Raw genomic sequence first — 17,561 nt, 5'->3', positions numbered from 1 at the left:
TTTTCTTTTTCATTATTGGAGATAATAGGGAAAACCTATTATCCCCTAATTTGGTGGCCCCAGGGGCCATAGTAAACGCGAATTTTAGTTTAACAAATTAAGAAATTAAGTGATTGAAAAGATATAAAACGATAAAAAATTAATTCACAAACAAAGCACGAGCGTAATATAAACGCAGAACAAACCGTTATACCGTTTTAACAAACTCAATAAGCACAGAGCGAAAAGCAACCGGTTACGATGACAGTTCGACGGTGTATGTTTTTTAAAATTATTTGCCCTAATTGTCCATTTTATTTTCTCATGCATTTCAGACGATTTTTGTATAGAAATTTGACCGGCGTAGAAGCAAAATGCGAAACAATCATACATATATTTTGTCGTTTGCACATTTGTCTGTATGTTTGCGAAAGCAAATGTTCTACAAAAGCATATTTCTATACTTAATCAAAATTATTTGAACCATCGTATATTTCTTACATGCATAACCAAACCATACTTAAGACAACGCCACGAAAGTGTCAATGGTGGTGTTGGTGGTAAGCACATGAGAAGTCACAATGTGAACGCAGGTTCGAATCTCGACGGACTTAGTCTTTAATTTTTGCATTTTAACCTCGTATACTATACTAATAAATATTTTTCTTACTAATAGAAATTAAATTTATCACAGCAATATACCTAATATACATATAAGTACATAATACTTAATATACATACATATAAGTACATGTATGAGTTGTACCAACTGATTGGATGAAAATCAAATTTTTTTGATATTTTGTCAAGTTGGTTGTGTTAGTTGGATCGTGTTTGGATTGGTCGTGCGATTTCAAACGATTTTGCCATTTTATTTCGGCTGTCGAAGAGAGCGCGTCTTATATAATAAGTAAAGCAACAACTTCCGAAATCATGTTTAAGCAACGAAGGGAATATTCAAATTTGTATTAAAAGTTGTGTCGTATGTAGCGACAAGGGCAATTTCTAGCCCAACTCAATCAACCAACTAATTGTTGTGTGTATGCCTTCCATAACAAAGTTGTGTGTGACATATACTTACACATATTTTTAAAAATTATACCCCTAAAAAACTTTGGAATAAAATTTAGACTAATGGCAATCCATCGATCAGCTGATATCTATTTGTTATGTTTTTTTACATATGTATTAATTATAAATTCCACTAAACCGGTTTTGCTGTTAAAGAATGTACCAAAGCTATGTAACTTGAATTTGTGTAATGATTTAGAGAGAGAATTAGTGGAAAAGAGAGAAGTAAGTAAATAGTAAACAAACAGAAATTGGTATTAAAAAAATCACATACAACAGCTTACCTGCGTGAGCTTTCCACTAAATTAACCACAACGACGACTTGAGTTTCATTTCTCAACGGGTAAAGCTTATAATCAGACGTTGGTCCATTCCGTACAGGTGGTGTTTTATTTTGTAGTGCAATATTCTACTATAATCAAATACGTTTTTTTTTGGAAAACATAACATAAATTATAAATACAATACGCAATGTGGAAGCAAATAGTAACAGAAACCAACAGGCAATGGGCTTCATTAGGTAAATATCAGACGCGTTTATGGCCTTTTGCACCTGCAGCAACTTTCACTTTTGCACAACAACCAACTGCTCGCAAGCTGACGTCAACGTCAGCAGCAAAGCCAACACCTCCGAAGCACGACTGGAATCGCGCTGTCAGTGAGGCAGAACGGATTGTTGGCTATCCCACTTCATTCCTCAGTCTACGGTGGCTACTTAGTGATGAGATTGCTAATGTCGCTTTGCATCTACGAAAATTAGTTGGAAGCAATCATCCTTTACTCAAAACGGCAAAGTAATAAGATAGTTTCTTTTGCTAGATTTAAAAAAATAATATTAATATGTTAATTTGTAGACATTTGCTTTATAATGGCAAAAATACAATGCAAGCTTGGGGTCTAATTGTATTGCTGATTTCAAAAGCCGCTGGACATGCACCTTCAGTACCGGATATGGAACAAGATAAAAGCGCCGGTGTATTGCACTCTCAACGTGCATTGGCAGAAGTTACCGAAATGATTAGAATATCTCATTTAGTACACAATGTATGTTTATTTTGTAATGTTATAATTTGTGCCTTTAGAATCCTTAAAATTACAGAGTATAGTAAATCTACAACCAACATCCGAGGCTGGAAAGGACACAGCTTCTTATGAGGATATGGCTTTTGGAAACAAAATTGGATTATTAACTGGTGATTACCTTCTTGGTCACTCCAGCGCTGAATTAGCTAATTTACGTAATCAAGAAGTCGTCGAATTAATTTCATCAGCTGTTCGCGATTTTTCTGAATCGCAATTTATTGGTGACCGTGATGAACAAAATAATCCACTACCCACAAAACCCGGATCTGAACCTCCCGAAACAAACGGTACAGCAACAACAGAAAGCATCGATTTCGATGTCAACGACGTGATGATACCTATGAATGTCTTGAAAGCTATGGGTAATCCTGAAAAAGAATGGGAATGTCGCAATATTTTAAATGCAGGATCTCTGCTCGGGAAAGCGTGTCAGGGCGCGTTAAAATTAGCAGGGCAAGATGAGGACATGCAGCGGCAAGCATATCTTTTTGGTAAACATTTGTCATTGGCATGGCAGGCTTGCTTGGATGCCGAGCCATTTCAAATCACTACACTCCCTTTAGGTAAATAAGTGTCTTCAAAATATATTGCTCACTTCATGTTATATACATATTTGATTTACAGATACAACATTTAGTTTGGTAAGTGCGCCAGTTCTCTATCATCTAGAATACGATCCTTCATTATACGATGAAATTGAAAAGGGTAAAGTCTCTGTAGAGAAAATTGACTACGTGAAAATTCACAAAGCAATTCTCGGTGGGCCAGGCTTGGAAAAGACCAAAGAATTGCAACGTAAACATACTACCGCAGCAATAGGAGTGCTTGAAAAGTTCCCTGCTACTGATGCCCGCACAGCTCTTGAGAATATTATTCTCGCAATGCAGGATTTGTAATTAAGGGTTAATATATGTAGTAGTTATAGTTCATTAATTACAATCAAATTTTTAAGGATTTTCTTTTAGTACTTTTGTGTATAGTTTTATATTTATTTATAATAGTCGGGTTTGCTGTTTCATAATGACTTTTTATATTAAGTAAAGCTAATAAATACTTAATCTTATAAATAAAATTTATTTGCCATAAGTTACTTTTAACAAAACTAAATGTCTGGAGCGATCATATTCAAAATATTGTGGAAAACTGTTTGTGTCGATATACTCAAATAGCCATGGTTTATGGATAGTTTGTTTTAAAAAATATTCAAACATTGGTGCTGTTGTGTCCAAATCCGAAAGTGTGAAAACGTAACGTTTCTCCAATGCTATTAAAACCGTTTTATTTTTACCAGATAATCTTCCACGTTCAAAAAGCACATCTATAACATGTATAAATGCATTAGTTAAGTCATCATCATAAATCACATCAGCTGCCACTACAATATCACAATTATCAATAGCTTTTAAGAGATCAGGAGCATACTCTTCAACAGGCTTTAGAAAATCTAGCTCCAATACATCAATTTTATTGCGATTTTGAAGCAATTTGAAGTTATGTTTTACATTTTCACGTATTAAGTCTAATATTCCACCGACATTCACGTCCGTACATACGACCTGCTGCGTATAGAAAGCTGCAGCAATACTTGTCAACCCAACGCCTGCACCCAACTCCAAAATAAATTTATCACAAAATTCGGTACGTTTATAAAAGATATAGTCAGCTAATAGCAGCGCACCTCTCCAGACTTGCAGTCCTACCAGACGTAATTCTGTGGCTTCGGAGTGTTCAATGGCAATCACACCATCTAGTGTCGACCCTCTTTTTCTTTGCACTGTTAGGTCACCGTCTTTATCAACAAGCATACCGTTTTGGGCTACTATATTCTCATCTTGTGGATATTTGAATTTGAATTTGGAAAGTACCCTTCCATTGTCACCTTTGACTGAGTTATAGTTAGTTTCACCATAGATTTCACTGGTCACTTTATACATATTTTCTCTGCTTATATAATATTCTGTTTCACCCACAGCAAACCCTTATTAAACGGCCAACATCTATATTTTGCACATAGTTTTAAGTGCCCAGTGATTTGTTATGATATCGTTAAAAATAGACAAACTCTGAACTTGACCATCAAACAACCCTACTTAGTTTTATTAACTAAGTTCAAAATATATCGATAATAATCGAGATACACTATTTCAATATTTCCTATATATTTCTCTTAGAACAAACTCAAAGTAATATAAACTAAAAAAATTTGAAATATACACAAATTGTCAAAATAACAATAAGCTAAGTTGTATTCTTTTGTAAAATTTGTATACCTTTAAAAGGATAAAATCGAATCACTGCAATCGCAATTTTATAGGAAATTGACAGTTCTTTTTAAAGTGTGTGGAAAGAACACAAAAATGCCATAGCGAATGGGAATGTAGGAAGAGATGAAATAGTGAACTGTCAAACGTGAAAACTTTGCAGAGAAACGAAATATTTCGCCGTGGCGACATTTAGTTGCAAATTTCCTAATGAAGCCGAAATAAAATAGTTAAAAACTCTAAAAAGAACATTAGGCAATCACTCGAAAGTCATAATTAACATCGTTGACCAAACTGTTGGGTGAGTTACTGAGTTAATGATCGTCGAATCTGTGAGGATACTTTCATAGTTTGTCGCGTGGACATGACCTCACAGAAATAAATGTGTAGCAGTTTTTCGCTCTTAATTAAAACCTGGATTAATTAGATATCATCAAGGGATAAGAATAATGCATATTTGGTAATTGTTAGTTAAAAAAGCAGACATTTTTGTTGAAGTTAAAATATTCGAACATTTTGTTGGCATAATGGAATCAACTAGAGATGTGTATTTGGCCAGTGATAAATATGTGGTTACTCGTACTTTGGGTTAAAAATTCAAGTTTTTCAATTTATTGTGATATGTGCGGTTAGCTGTGTTATGATATTGTGTTTTTCCATAGGTATCTGCATTATTGTATAATTTTGTAAATAAACGCGGAAAATATGAAACCCGGTAGCTGACATACAATATAAATATGAGCAACAAGTAAGCCTATTTATACGTCACTAAATTTCGCTGATTTTATAGCTGAAGTAATAGAGAAAAGCGTTTTAATGTGTATGAAGGAGAACGGGATTTATAGCGCTGTTGTCATTCCTTCTTTTTTTTTTTGCTTTTAACCTGAGCTGTCAAATGAAAAGTGGAAAATTTTTCATCAGTTGAACGGACAAATAAATCGCAATATAAATCATTGAGAACTTCTATTTTTATTTAACAACCTACTAGGAAATTGATAAGAAATTTAAGCAGAGTGAATTGCAAAATAATGGGAACTTAAATACGCGAGTGATGATGCACCAAATGTATGTAAAAGATATACAGAAGAGAAGGGCAGGTGAAAAGTCGAAGCACAAATTTTAGAAATAAAACGCCTTTAATATGTTATATTTATATACACATATTTTATAATTGAATTATAAAATTGATAATATCTTTTAGAATTGTGCCAGACGTGTGAAACAATAACAATTATTAAAACAGAATAGAACAGAATCATTTTGGAAGAAACAAAAAAATAGAGTTGGAGTATCAACAATTTAACAAACGACGTAGAAAATTTAAAGTACGTGCATAAAGGTGAATAAAAAATGTTTTGGGACAAAAGCTACACACCGTCACAGAATATAGAGGCGCTATTGGAGAAAGAGGTGAGTGTATATACGTATATACGTTTTATGGGCTTAGAAGAGAGTTAAAGATATTGTTTCCGTGCTGTTGCATACTACGGCAACATTGCAACAAATATATCTTCATTACCTGTGCTAAAATAATGCTTCAGTTTTGCGGCATCTACTACTCAAATATAAATATATAATTCTGTATACCTTTTGTATATAACTTTTGTAGAATGCTACTGTTGAGGAATTTCTGGACGATGATGATATCCTATTGGAGTGTCGATCACAAAAAAAATCTATTGTTATTTAGTAAGTTAATTTTGAGTGAGCTTGAATTTCTTGTGTGAACAATTATAATTAAGCCAAATAAATTCATTATAGTTTCACTCGCACTGATGTAATCAGACGCCTTGTTGAACTCATTACGACAGAACCTTCTGAGGATCTACCCTTGGCCCAAAGATATCGCCATGCGCATATGGCTTGTGAGATTTTAACACTGTAAGCATCAAAAAATAACTTTGCCAATTTTATTTTTATACTTACATATATTGTATTTTGTTTGTTTTTTAAATTCCAGCGGTTTGCCGTCCTTAGATGAAAAGCTTTTGTCTGATGAACATATATTAGAAACCCTATATTCATATCTGGAAAATGAACCACCGTTAAATCCTTTGCTATCGTCATTTTTTAGCAAAACGTTTAGTATGCTCTTCACAAAAAAGGCTGAACAAGATTGGTTTTTGAATCAACAAATGTGCCTAAAACTTTTGGAATACATTAAGTCGCAAAATAATTTTTTGGATTTAATTTGTAAGCATTTTTCCACACCCGTTATACCCGATTTGATAATGCAAATGATGCGGGAGGTAGAAGGTCAAATGAAACGGAATTTATATGAAGTAAGTTGTAGTATCAGTTGTAATTACTATGTACATAATTTTACTAACAATTTATATTTTAGTGGCTCACTGAAGATAAACTTGTAGAGAGACTGATTGAATTAATTGGCAATCCTCAAGAAATTGACAAGCATGCAAATGTGGCGGAATTCCTCTGTGATTTAATACAACAAGGTCGTTCTATGCGTTATACCGAGCAGGAGAATGACACGTTTGAGCCCACATTCGACGGTTCAAATCCAATCTTGAAATGTATCGAAAGTGAGCGCAATGTTGAAGCCTTGTTGAATGTGATTTTAGAACCAAACGCGCAAGAAAGCGCAGTCGTATCAGGAATATCGGTTGTACTTATGCTTTTAAAACCAGTTGTTTTTACGTAAGTTCTAATAGTAGTAGTTACATCATAAAAAGACGAACTCTTATTGATGTTTTACCTTTACAGTGATGAACCTAATTCCGATCGTATGAAATTTATACAAAATCGTGAAAAAGAGATTCGTGAACAAATACTCTCTACTGTGATTAGTGTCATTGCACCGCGTCTTAAAGATTTCAATGAGTTACTTAGAAACCCGCCTAATGTAAGTGCATAAATATATACATATGTATGTATGTACATATAAAAATCATTAAATTGTTTTATTTTTTTTTATTTTTTTTTAGAAACCAGAATTAGTGACTACAGCAGCTAAGTTATCACAGCCGTTTGGCATGACTCGTTTGCAAATCTGCCGTATTTTTACAGTATTATTGCAGACTAAAAACGAAACAATTTCAAAAGCGTAAGCATAATAACTTATTATACTAAAGACATACTAATACTATTCACATTTTGTTTGTCGTAGTGTCTGTGAAACGGATTTCTTCGAAACCTTATTAATCCTCTTCAAGCAATATTGTTGGAATAATTTTTTGCATAGCGAAGTTGAAAAGTGTCTTCAATTAGTATTTTATACAAAACTATCAAATAACAATAATTCAATGCAAGGCAGTACAATTGTGAATGATGGGTCATTCAATAAAACGGGAAACAATGTGGAAAATACATCGTTTTTCGATTTCATTTTCAAGTCTGATAATAGTAAAGATGAAAATTTTGAAGTTAATGAGGCAAACAAAAATGTTGAAAAAGAAGAAAAATCATCCGTCGAAAAAGAAGACGTCGAAATGAAAACGGATGAACAAATTGGCGAAGGCAAAGGCGAAATAGCAACGGAAGAAAAATCTGAAAGTAATGAAACCGCTGCAAATGCTAACGCCATGGAAACAGATGAAGGTACTGTAGAAAAGGTGACAGAAAACGCAGAAGCGCCAACTACTTCAGATGTTGATGAGGAACGTAAGGAAGATGAGATTAACGAGCAGAACAAAACCAAAGCGCAAACCGACAGTGTTCCGTCCGCATTGCAAATACACGTACGTATTGATTTTCATTAATTTTGATTAATTTTGAAGAAGTTTAGGAAAAAATAATAAATGAAAAATATGTTTGCATTTTAGGTAATTGAAAAGTGTAAGCTGATTTCGAAATTAATTGACTGTTGGAAATATAACACAGAGATGGAGTAAGTAAATTTCTTGCTTTTGTTGCGTAAAATCTCTAGTTGGTTTTAATTTTGCTTTATTTACTAAATAGGTCAGCCGAAAAAGGTCGTCGTCTCGGTTATATGGGACATTTAATAAAAATATTCAAACATATTACGAATAGTATATCAGAATCTGAACATATCGGTGCCTTAATTGAGAGTAGTTTAAGTGATGAGTTTGAGTTAAAATTGTGGCAATCAATAATAAATCCAACCGATGGTGATCTAACAAAGGCCTTAGCCACACAAAATAAAATGTTAGCGAATTGTAATGCCCATGAGGCGGGTGACTACAGTCCACATTTATCAAAAGATTTTGATAACAGCACTTGGGATTATATTATGTCATCGAATATGATGTAAGTTAGCTGCGAAGAATGTCCTATATTACCACTACCAATTTAATAATTTGTAAAATTCAATTTTTAGCAGTAATCTTGGCTTCAATGATTCCGGTTCAAACGTAAGTTTTATCTAATTGATGCAAATGTCATGTAGACAAACACTGCAAAAGATAATTTTTTAATGTAACTTAAAAGAAAAAAAATAGTCATTGAAATTGTATAAAAATAATTTTGTAACTGCATTGCATATTTATGTATGTCGCAAATTACTGCTTTATATGCATTTCTGAACAGTGCTGCCTAATTCACAAATAAATTTAAATTATCTTGGAGAGTAACGTAACACAAATCACATGTGTGGGTATTGTTATTTTGCCATAAACAATACTATTTGCCACATAATGTATGCAATGCATTCAATTTTTGTAAATTTGTAATATTTTTAGTGAAGTTAGTTTTGTAATTATGCACAGGCACAGATAACACTTATTAACATTTCGTTTCATTTTCATTTCATTTTGTAATATCACCCTAAACACTTTTCACCACACGCTTTGCAAATAGACAATAAACACATTTAAATACTTACGAAAAAATCCGCTTGTTACCATTTAAAAAGCTACTTATTCTCAAAACTCACACGCAAGGGTGTCGAGTAGGAGAAAAAGTATTTTATACCATTCGCAATCACTGTAGTTCTATTTATGTATGTAGTCCTTTGTATACATCTCACTATCATTTCACTATCTGCTATCTTTGTCTATTTGTTGTGTCCTGAACGCAATGCGAAAATGTATGCCAACCACCATCACCAAATCGACAGGACATAGTTTTTGCGCTTGAACATGACATCTATCGCAATAATCTGCTCGAAAACGATGATAACGCCGAAAACGACCTTAATTTGTTTCAGTTCGGTCGCAATATTGACGACGACGATGACGAGGACGATGAAAACAACGCTGGCGGTGCTGGCAGTGGCGGTGGCGGAACCGGCTCTTCTCTCTTCGGCAAAAATGCTGTTTCCACATCAGCTCTACAAGCGTTCGGCGTAACCAACAATCCATGGGATGATATGGATCCGTTCAGCGATCTAACTGCGAATAGCAATGCAACACCGTGGACAGCTGATTTCAATTCGGATAATTTTGCTGATTTCGATTCGCATTTCAGTTCGTTCGCCAACGATTTGGGCGAGAGTTTAGTGAGTGCGGCATCTACAACACCTGAAAATGCTGCCGGTAAAGAGAACAGCAATAACGGTGATGGCAGTACCGCTGCTACTGTTAGCAACCAAGTGCAACGAAACACCACCGATAACGGTGCAATTTTGAGTGACATCAGCCGTACTATCGCGCCAGCTTTCACCAGTAGCAAGGCCGAAACTGGTTATGATAATAATGCAAATGTTGAGAAGAGTATAACGCTGGTAACGCAAGAGATTGGTGAGTTTGCGGATGGCACCGACGTCGCAGATGATTTGGATGTGTCGAGTGAGAAGGCTTTGGCCACTTCGTTGGTGCGTACACTACAGTCGGTGATGCAGGATTCTGAAGATGACTATGAGGATGATGAGGGCATGTGGACAAAACCGCTGGGCGGCAGAGCAGTGGATGCGCACGATGATGAAAGTGATGACAGCGATCAGAAGTCCAATGAGCTGAGTTTCACCAACGGCCCGAGCAGCCAAGAAGTTCACGCAAATGATAATACACATAAATTGTAAGCGCTTCTTTCGTCTCCTAATTTCACTTTCTTCGAATGCTCTATCATTGAACGCAACAATGCCTGTGCCAACTCCAACTATACAAGTATATTCAATAACACATGCACTCGTTGCCTTACAAGATTAGATCATTGAGTGTATTTAGGCGCTTATCTATCGCAGAGGTAAAGCGTAGTTCCAAATAACTATTCTAGTTTAACTATATGGCAAAAATTGTATGCTATGGGAATTCAAAAAAGTTTTAAGTGTGTATTTTTATTTTTAAAATGCTTTAGAAATCTTTTTTGCGGCAATTTTTGAAATTTTAAATAACATCAACATAGAGGGGAAAAGGGAATCCTCGTTTCCGAAAAAAAAAATTTGTATTCTAATATTTAAAGCTAAAGTTCATATTAAATTTTTATTATAAATAATTAACGCTAGATAATATTTCGTAAATTTTTATTCTTTTGTGTGTTAATAATTTGGGCTGTTGTATATACTTAGTGATGCCATTTGGTTTTTAAGATTTGGACTTGGAAAGTCAAAGTTAGCCATTCTATTATTTTTCTTCGTTTAATTTCATTTACGTGGTTTTATTTTGAGTTTATTATATTTATTTCCCTTTGTAAAAATATTTGTTATAATAGCTAATGTTTGGTTTTCTCTCTAAATTTTATTTTTGTTTAATATTTGTTTTTGTTTTTTAATTTTTTTCATTTTGTGACCTACATATTTATTTTTTTATTACTTTATTTTACACTTACATACATTGTTTAAATTTTTTATTTTTATATTATTTTTTACTCTATTATATTTGTTTATATATATTTTTTTCCTTTTTTTTAAAATATTTTTTTTATATATCTTTTCAATCAATTGTTTTGCTTTCAATTTAATTTAATACTTTTCAGTTTTTTTTTAAATTTTTAAATTATTTTTATATCAACTTTTTTTATTTAATTTTTTTATTTCTTGTTTATTATTGTTTATTTTATATATACTTATTTTTATTTCTTTTTTAATATTTTTGTTAAATTTTATTATATATTTTTATTTTTTAAATTTCTTTTTATGTTTTATTTTTGGTTTCTAATTTTGTTTTATATATTTTAAGCTTTTAATAACATACATATGTACATAAATGCAAATATTTAGCTGTAAAGTAAAAATTTGGCAGATACGTCCCTCTTAATTACTTCATAAATTAAGCTTTAGGAGCTCAGGGATATCGAGCTGCCATTGAATATAAAATGAAGAAATTCCAAAATATGCGAAAGAAAAAATGTGGCCTACCCCTGCATTTAGAAATTGCTATGGTTATAATTAGTACTTTACCATATATTTTTTTGTCTGTCGCTAGAGCTAAAATTAATTTGAGAAAGATAATTGGAACTACTGCTTTGTCTCTCGGCTGGTTTTCAAAGGTGTCTAACATAAACTATTTGCATTCGCTGTTTTCAGAAACAAAACTGATGATGATGACTCCAGCACAATTGCAGCGGCGCACATAAATGAGAATGCAGGCAGTGAAAACGTTCAAGTTGCCGCTACAATTAGCGATGCGAAACGCACAAGCAGTTCCATATCTCTAGACACCATCGCAGATGTGGGTTGCAATGCCACTGCCGTGGCTAAGGCATCATCGACTAGTAATGCTGTTGAAATTGCTCCAACAACAACATAAATGAAATTGTGCTGGCACGCAAACATATATAAAGAGAAAAATGTACATGCGTATATATGTGTGTGTGGCATACGCAGCCACTTACATATATGAACTTATACATATGCAGATATACTATATATATTATAAAAAATAACAAAAATCGCTCAAAGACATGCAAATACACTGCAGCAAATTGATAAACTTTTGATGCGTCCAATGACGCTTCACGCCAAAGGTTGAGGTACCGCCCATGTATAAACTTAAAACTTACTAATTATATCAACGTACATACATACATACAAATAAACATACTCAAAAACCATGCACGCAAATGTGCATATGTCTACATTGACGCTGCACAAAGGTATTCTTAAAATAGTAAAAACAAATAGTCATATGTAAGAAACAAAAAAAAAAAAAAAACACTAACCCAAACACCTGTAAACTGAAATATGTAGTAGTGAAAGTAAAATCGAAGAAAAACAGCAACACTGTCAAAGTCCATGGTAGAGCGCTTGTGCAACGACTATGCGGAGATGAACCAAGTTTCATCAAAAAAAAACTGAACACAGTACATTTCGCATCGAGTTCGTCTGAAATTATCCACTGTGGTGATCTAAAAACTTTATAATATTTACAAAAACAAAAAAAAAAAATATTGTAATGTACATAATTATGAAAAAGAGCAGTAATGAAAACGAAAAATCATAACGAACTTACAAACTTTTACCTAAACATAAACGATTATATGTACATTAGTGCAATTATGGTTAGTAATGGTATTGTTTACCTAAATATTACTTAATTTTTTTCTGCATAAGATCAGACTAACGATAGTATGTATGCACATTCAAGTAAAAGTTGAGGTTGTGTGCAGTAGTAATAAATATTAATAAGCATTGTAAATCAATAATAATTTTTCTAAACATTGTGCTGGCAAAATAGCTCAAAACATAACCTAAAAACTAGTTAACTAAATAACGAGCTACGTAGTAATGCGCAAACGGTAAATGACACAAACAATGTTACTAACAGCTATATGTGCAAATAATATTGGTTGCATGATGCAATAAATAATGATTAGGCGTACAAAATTAAGTATATTAAAAGCATTAAAAAGTAACAATGATAAAAATTGGCCATAAAAATAATAAGATATATAGACTGGTTTGTATTTTCTTAAAAAAAAAAAGAGCTTTAGGCCAAATTGTAATGGGAAACTGACTTGAGTAAAGTTGTACCAAATTTTGTTTTTATTTTTTATTTTTGTTTTAATTTTTCGTCACAACTAATAGCTAGCTCATATATGCTAAGAGAATTTAGTATGGTCGCGCTTTATGACTACTGCATACACCTTCAGTGCACTTGAATAATGTTGTTGTGTCGTTACTATTATTAGTATAGTAGAATTAACACCAAATTAAAAGAAAGAAGAAAAAAAAACACAAAAAAACTTACCCGCCCAAATAAATCAATGTATGTATGTACTATTACTGCAGCAAAATCTAGTTACTTAAGAAATATAAAACAATAAAGGACAAACAACGAACGGACTGCTCAAAACGTACAGACTACCATATGATAAATGCATACATATTTATAATACAATTTATGAAATAAACTTCAAAGAAACACATATGAAAAGTGCTTAAGAAAAGCCTATGAATATAAGAAAATTTAAAAAAAAATTATCTGAGCAACTCACGCCTAGCACACTTATACAAAACATACAAACACACACACATGCTGAGACCAAACACCCTCGCTCGTTATGCCAATTATATAGTTATGTTCTTACATTTTATTATCTACACTACCACTATTTTAACAAGAATTGTATTCTTTCAAATGTGCTATTTTACTAAATCTTATATATCTTATGCTTTTATCATACATAGTACATGCATACATGCTATTCACTATTTCTATACTTTAAAGCAAATGAACCAAGTGCAAAAATTAAGTAAAGAAAAACAAAAGCTATTTTATAGAACAAAAAATAAAAAACAATGTTAAATTAGTTTTTCAAATACAAACAAAAAAAAAAAAACAATTATATACATATATAAAAAAAAAACTTAAAAAATATAAAAATATGAAAATCGAAAACGAAAACTAAGGCATTGAAACAAATATAAGGGTCACGAAAATACTTAAATGCCAAATAATGTATTCCAATTTGCTTGAAAATTATGACATATGTCTTTGCGGTAAGCTGTTTTTGCCTCAAATCGCAAAGTAAAATTCACATTGAGATTAAAAGTTATAATAGTTTACATAAAAAAAAAAAATTGGAGAGTTGACGCAATTCTTTTTAAGCAGCCAGCTCTAAAGTGTGCACATAACTTATTTGGCAATTCACTTAATATTGTTTGATTCATTTATATAACGAGTGCTGTGTAGGGAATATGAACTGTCTGTGACAGAGAAGCAACCTTATATAAACGCATACATATCGCACACTGACTACAAGAAAGTGCGATTCGTCGATTTGTAAGCCATATCAAATTTGTAAATCAAAAATGTATAACTTTAAAAAATTATTTACAGTCAATCAAAACAATATCTTACCAATCATATTCAAGCACATACAAGTGCACATATAGTTTACATATGTATGTGTAATTTTTAATCGGTGATTTTTGTTTCCAACAGCCGCTATCGCTTGCAAGCGAGTCTAAATAATTTTATTTCATGGCTTGGATTCTTTGCACAATTTTTTGTATATATTTACCTAATATTTACCCTTAGTGACAGCCAAACCAAATCTGCGTGCATTTTCCCTATCGCCAAATGGAAGCATTGACTTTTCTAAACGAATTTGTAATCATTTATGTATATGCTTATGAATTACGAGAATGTTTATATGAAACGAAATAAAGTTTGTCAAAAAGTACAAAATCACCACATTCAAATGCAATTTAAGTAATAATACAAATCAGTTAATACTATTTTAGAATTTATTTAACACAAAAGATTAAAATAATATTAAATGCAAAAATGTATAATATTAAATTTAAAGTAATCATAAAGGCTCACTGAAAGACCTTCCGCAGAAGACATTTTCTTTCGTTATTTACTTGCCCTTAAGTGCTAATGCTAGCGTATATTTTTCACTGGCAACTAACTTTTTTTTAAGTTAAATTTATATATATTTATAAATGTGTTTTATGGAGGTGCGTGTAATTATGTGTAGTTTTTTCCTTCTTACTCATCATTCTCTTCGCTAATTCCTGCTGTAAACGCAAAGTGTTCCAAATAAATACGTATGTATTTTTCGTAATTATAAATAGATACATACTTATGTAAATACATACATACATACATACATGCATGAAATGCCATGATGCCCTATATGCAATGTGTTATACTCTTATACTCAATATATAACTATGTATTATTTGTTTGTACTCTAGACAAAAAAAAAAGAAATAAAAATAAATTAAACTATGTTTATATATTTATGCGTTGAATATTCAAGAATTGCTTGTACGCATTGAAATAAATGTAAAACGGTATAACTATTTGAAAATTTCTTCCCCTCAAGTAATACTGAAGCGTAGAACATCACATAACAAGTAAATATAAAAGGAAATAAAATGAAAATAAAAATATAAATATAAATACATAAATAATATGAAAACATGTTAAAACTTTATTAACACAGTCAGATTATAATTACAATGGTTTGTGAATACATGTTTTTCGATTTTCAAAAATGGTTTTTGGCAATAGTTTCTACTTATAAGCGTGTTAAATGACGATTATTTCATTCAATTGTTAGCTTTAGTATTAGCGACTCAAAGCAAAAAAACAAAAAAATAATAAACTGTAAATTTTAGCCTCCAAATCAATTCTAAAGAATTGTATGAACTTGTGAAACACAATCTAATGAGTTTGTAAAGATGTTCAATCAAAAAATTTTATAACATAAACAAAAAAATTAAAAAAAAATTGTTTTATTTTCATTCCACTCTTAGTTTACAGGTGCAGAAGCTTTGATTATTAATTAAATTTTTTACTTCTTAGTTTTTTATGTGCAGATTTTGTTTAAATAAAAATTTTGATCAATAAGGATTTTGCTGTTGTATTCCGGTATTATTAACGGTAGAATATGAATTTAATGTTATGAACAAAATTTAAATGAATGGCAATTTTTTTTTAAGAATAACCGATGTTAAATTTTATACTTGAAGCTTCAAAACTTTGTCTTGCAAATTTTTATGATTTATTGTTTTTGTAAATTAAATAAATATTTCTAGTTAACGATACAACTTTTTATACAGATTTTATTTTTATTTTATTAAATTGTTAAAGTGACTTAAACTAAAGTTCTGAGGTTTCCTAAGCGTTTCAAAAAATAATTAGTAACAATTCAACAGTGTATTGGAAAAAGTGCCGATTGAAAATTCTTCTTCAAAAAATTAATTAAATAACTCTGACTTTTAATTCCAAATATGTTGTTATTAAATATTTACTAAGCACAAAAATACTGAAACTTTAAATAATCAAAATTAAAGTTAATAAATAAATAAAAAAAAAAATAATAATTTGCACTTTTCTTTATAAATACTTTCGACAATAAATATTTTTATTTAGTTTTGTATGTCTATTTCTTATCTCTTTTATTTCGTTTCTAAAATTTGTTATTTATGATTTTAAATTTTCTTATTATGTAATTTTTAATTTTTTGTTATTGCTTTAATCTTTTATTTTTTGCTTTAAATTTTTTAACTCGTAACTTTCTTATTTTTTTATTTTTATTTTGTGTTAATATTTAACATTTTTTTTATTATTTCATTTTACTACTTATGGAAATGCTTTTACACAGTTACATTTTTTATTAAAAATTAATTAAAAATACAAAAGGAAAGTTTTTTCTAAAAATGTATTAAACAAAAATGCTGACACAATTACATACAACTAAGTATAAATCAGCAATAATATTTTAGTTCACTATGTGTGTATGTATGTATGTACATATGAAAAATATAATAATTTTCGATTTTTGCCTCATTCAAATTAAAAAAAAATTATCTATTAAATCTGTGATATTAACTGAAGTTGCAGGGTATTTCATAAATAAATTAAAGTAAACCAAAATAAGGTGATGAAAACAAAAGCAAAAAAATTAATGAAATTGCGAGATAAATATTTTTTCAATATAAACAAGTGCATTACAACAGCAAAAACACAAAAGTTTGAATTACATTACATCTCATATATGTAGATACTTGCATAAGTATGAAACACACATACCGTTATATGAATTGAACTGGGAAGTAATTTTGCCAAGGAAAAGCATGAGCTCACTGGATACCCACCCAAAACAGCAAAAAGAACAATGCGGCAAGACATACATACACACATACATATGTATAGTATGTGTCACACGCTATTCTACCTTTCTGCCTTCAATTGAAGCTTGTAATGAAAGGCATAAACTACAGTCTTACATACCAGATGGGCAAAAAACCGATTTGCACAGAAGAGCATTTGAAATATCTACCGATACGTAGCCAAGCAACCAATGCAGATGGCACTTCCAATGGGGAACCAACGCCGAGTTACTAATGTGACA

At 31.3% G+C, this 17,561-nt stretch overlaps 3 protein-coding genes across 10 annotated transcripts; 2 read left to right on the top strand and 1 right to left on the bottom strand.

Moving 5' to 3' along the window:
• The first annotated feature begins 1,159 nt into the window (after window positions 1-1,159).
• Window positions 1,160-3,209, top strand: LOC126761745 (all trans-polyprenyl-diphosphate synthase PDSS2). Of its 2 annotated transcripts, none has more exons than XM_050478121.1 (5): window positions 1,160-1,275; window positions 1,330-1,844; window positions 1,905-2,094; window positions 2,150-2,696; window positions 2,758-3,209. In XM_050478121.1, the coding sequence occupies exons 2-5, from the start codon at window positions 1,522-1,524 to the stop codon at window positions 3,027-3,029; spliced, it is 1,332 nt and encodes a 443-aa protein (XP_050334078.1). In that variant the 5' UTR covers window positions 1,160-1,275; window positions 1,330-1,521; the 3' UTR covers window positions 3,030-3,209. The 2 variants fall into 2 exon arrangements, with proteins under 2 accessions (XP_050334078.1, XP_050334079.1); XM_050478122.1 differs by having other exon boundaries at window positions 1,165-1,275; window positions 1,432-1,844.
• Window positions 3,185-4,308, bottom strand: LOC126761746 (methyltransferase-like protein 22). The gene has a single exon (XM_050478123.1). It carries the CDS (start codon window positions 4,065-4,067, stop codon window positions 3,207-3,209), a length of 861 nt encoding a protein of 286 aa, XP_050334080.1. The 5' UTR covers window positions 4,068-4,308; the 3' UTR covers window positions 3,185-3,206.
• Window positions 4,309-4,543: 235 nt separating this feature from the next.
• Window positions 4,544-15,436, top strand: LOC126761060 (serine/threonine-protein phosphatase 6 regulatory subunit 3). 7 transcript variants are annotated; one of them, XM_050476971.1, is made up of 14 exons: window positions 4,544-4,695; window positions 5,596-5,804; window positions 6,004-6,083; window positions 6,156-6,275; window positions 6,355-6,676; window positions 6,739-7,052; window positions 7,119-7,257; window positions 7,340-7,458; window positions 7,522-8,092; window positions 8,177-8,241; window positions 8,313-8,621; window positions 8,695-8,725; window positions 9,430-10,328; window positions 11,776-15,436. In XM_050476971.1, the coding sequence occupies exons 2-14, from the start codon at window positions 5,745-5,747 to the stop codon at window positions 11,996-11,998; spliced, it is 3,252 nt and encodes a 1,083-aa protein (XP_050332928.1). In that variant the 5' UTR covers window positions 4,544-4,695; window positions 5,596-5,744; the 3' UTR covers window positions 11,999-15,436. The 7 variants fall into 7 exon arrangements, with proteins under 7 accessions (XP_050332928.1, XP_050332930.1, XP_050332929.1 ...); XM_050476973.1 differs by having other exon boundaries at window positions 4,545-4,695; window positions 9,520-10,328; XM_050476972.1 differs by having other exon boundaries at window positions 4,545-4,695; window positions 8,692-8,725; window positions 9,520-10,328.
• Window positions 15,437-17,561: the final 2,125 nt, after the last annotated feature.

The sequence above is a fragment of the Bactrocera neohumeralis genome, chromosome 6, assembly GCF_024586455.1.
Source record: "Bactrocera neohumeralis isolate Rockhampton chromosome 6, APGP_CSIRO_Bneo_wtdbg2-racon-allhic-juicebox.fasta_v2, whole genome shotgun sequence".
NCBI classification, from domain to species: Eukaryota; Metazoa; Arthropoda; class Insecta; order Diptera; family Tephritidae; genus Bactrocera; species Bactrocera neohumeralis.
Note: the sequence above shows the minus strand (reverse complement) of the source record. Positions and strands in the feature narration are given on the sequence as shown.

Excerpts from the sequence above, each read along its gene's own strand:
- LOC126761060 (XM_050476967.1), top strand. The coding sequence starts at position 5,745 with ATGTTTTGGGACAAAAGCTACACACCGTCACAGAATATAGAGGCGCTA. Across the intron at positions 7,053-7,118 it reads TTAAAACCAGTTGTTTTTAC|TGATGAACCTAATTCCGATC; the intron begins GTAAGTTCTAAT and ends TTACCTTTACAG. Across the intron at positions 7,258-7,339 it reads TACTTAGAAACCCGCCTAAT|AAACCAGAATTAGTGACTAC; the intron begins GTAAGTGCATAA and ends ATTTTTTTTTAG.
- LOC126761745 (XM_050478121.1), top strand. The coding sequence starts at position 1,522 with ATGTGGAAGCAAATAGTAACAGAAACCAACAGGCAATGGGCTTCATTA. Across the intron at positions 2,095-2,149 it reads TATCTCATTTAGTACACAAT|AGTATAGTAAATCTACAACC; the intron begins GTATGTTTATTT and ends TTAAAATTACAG. Across the intron at positions 2,697-2,757 it reads AATCACTACACTCCCTTTAG|ATACAACATTTAGTTTGGTA; the intron begins GTAAATAAGTGT and ends TTTGATTTACAG.
- LOC126761746 (XM_050478123.1), bottom strand. The coding sequence starts at position 4,067 with ATGTATAAAGTGACCAGTGAAATCTATGGTGAAACTAACTATAACTCA.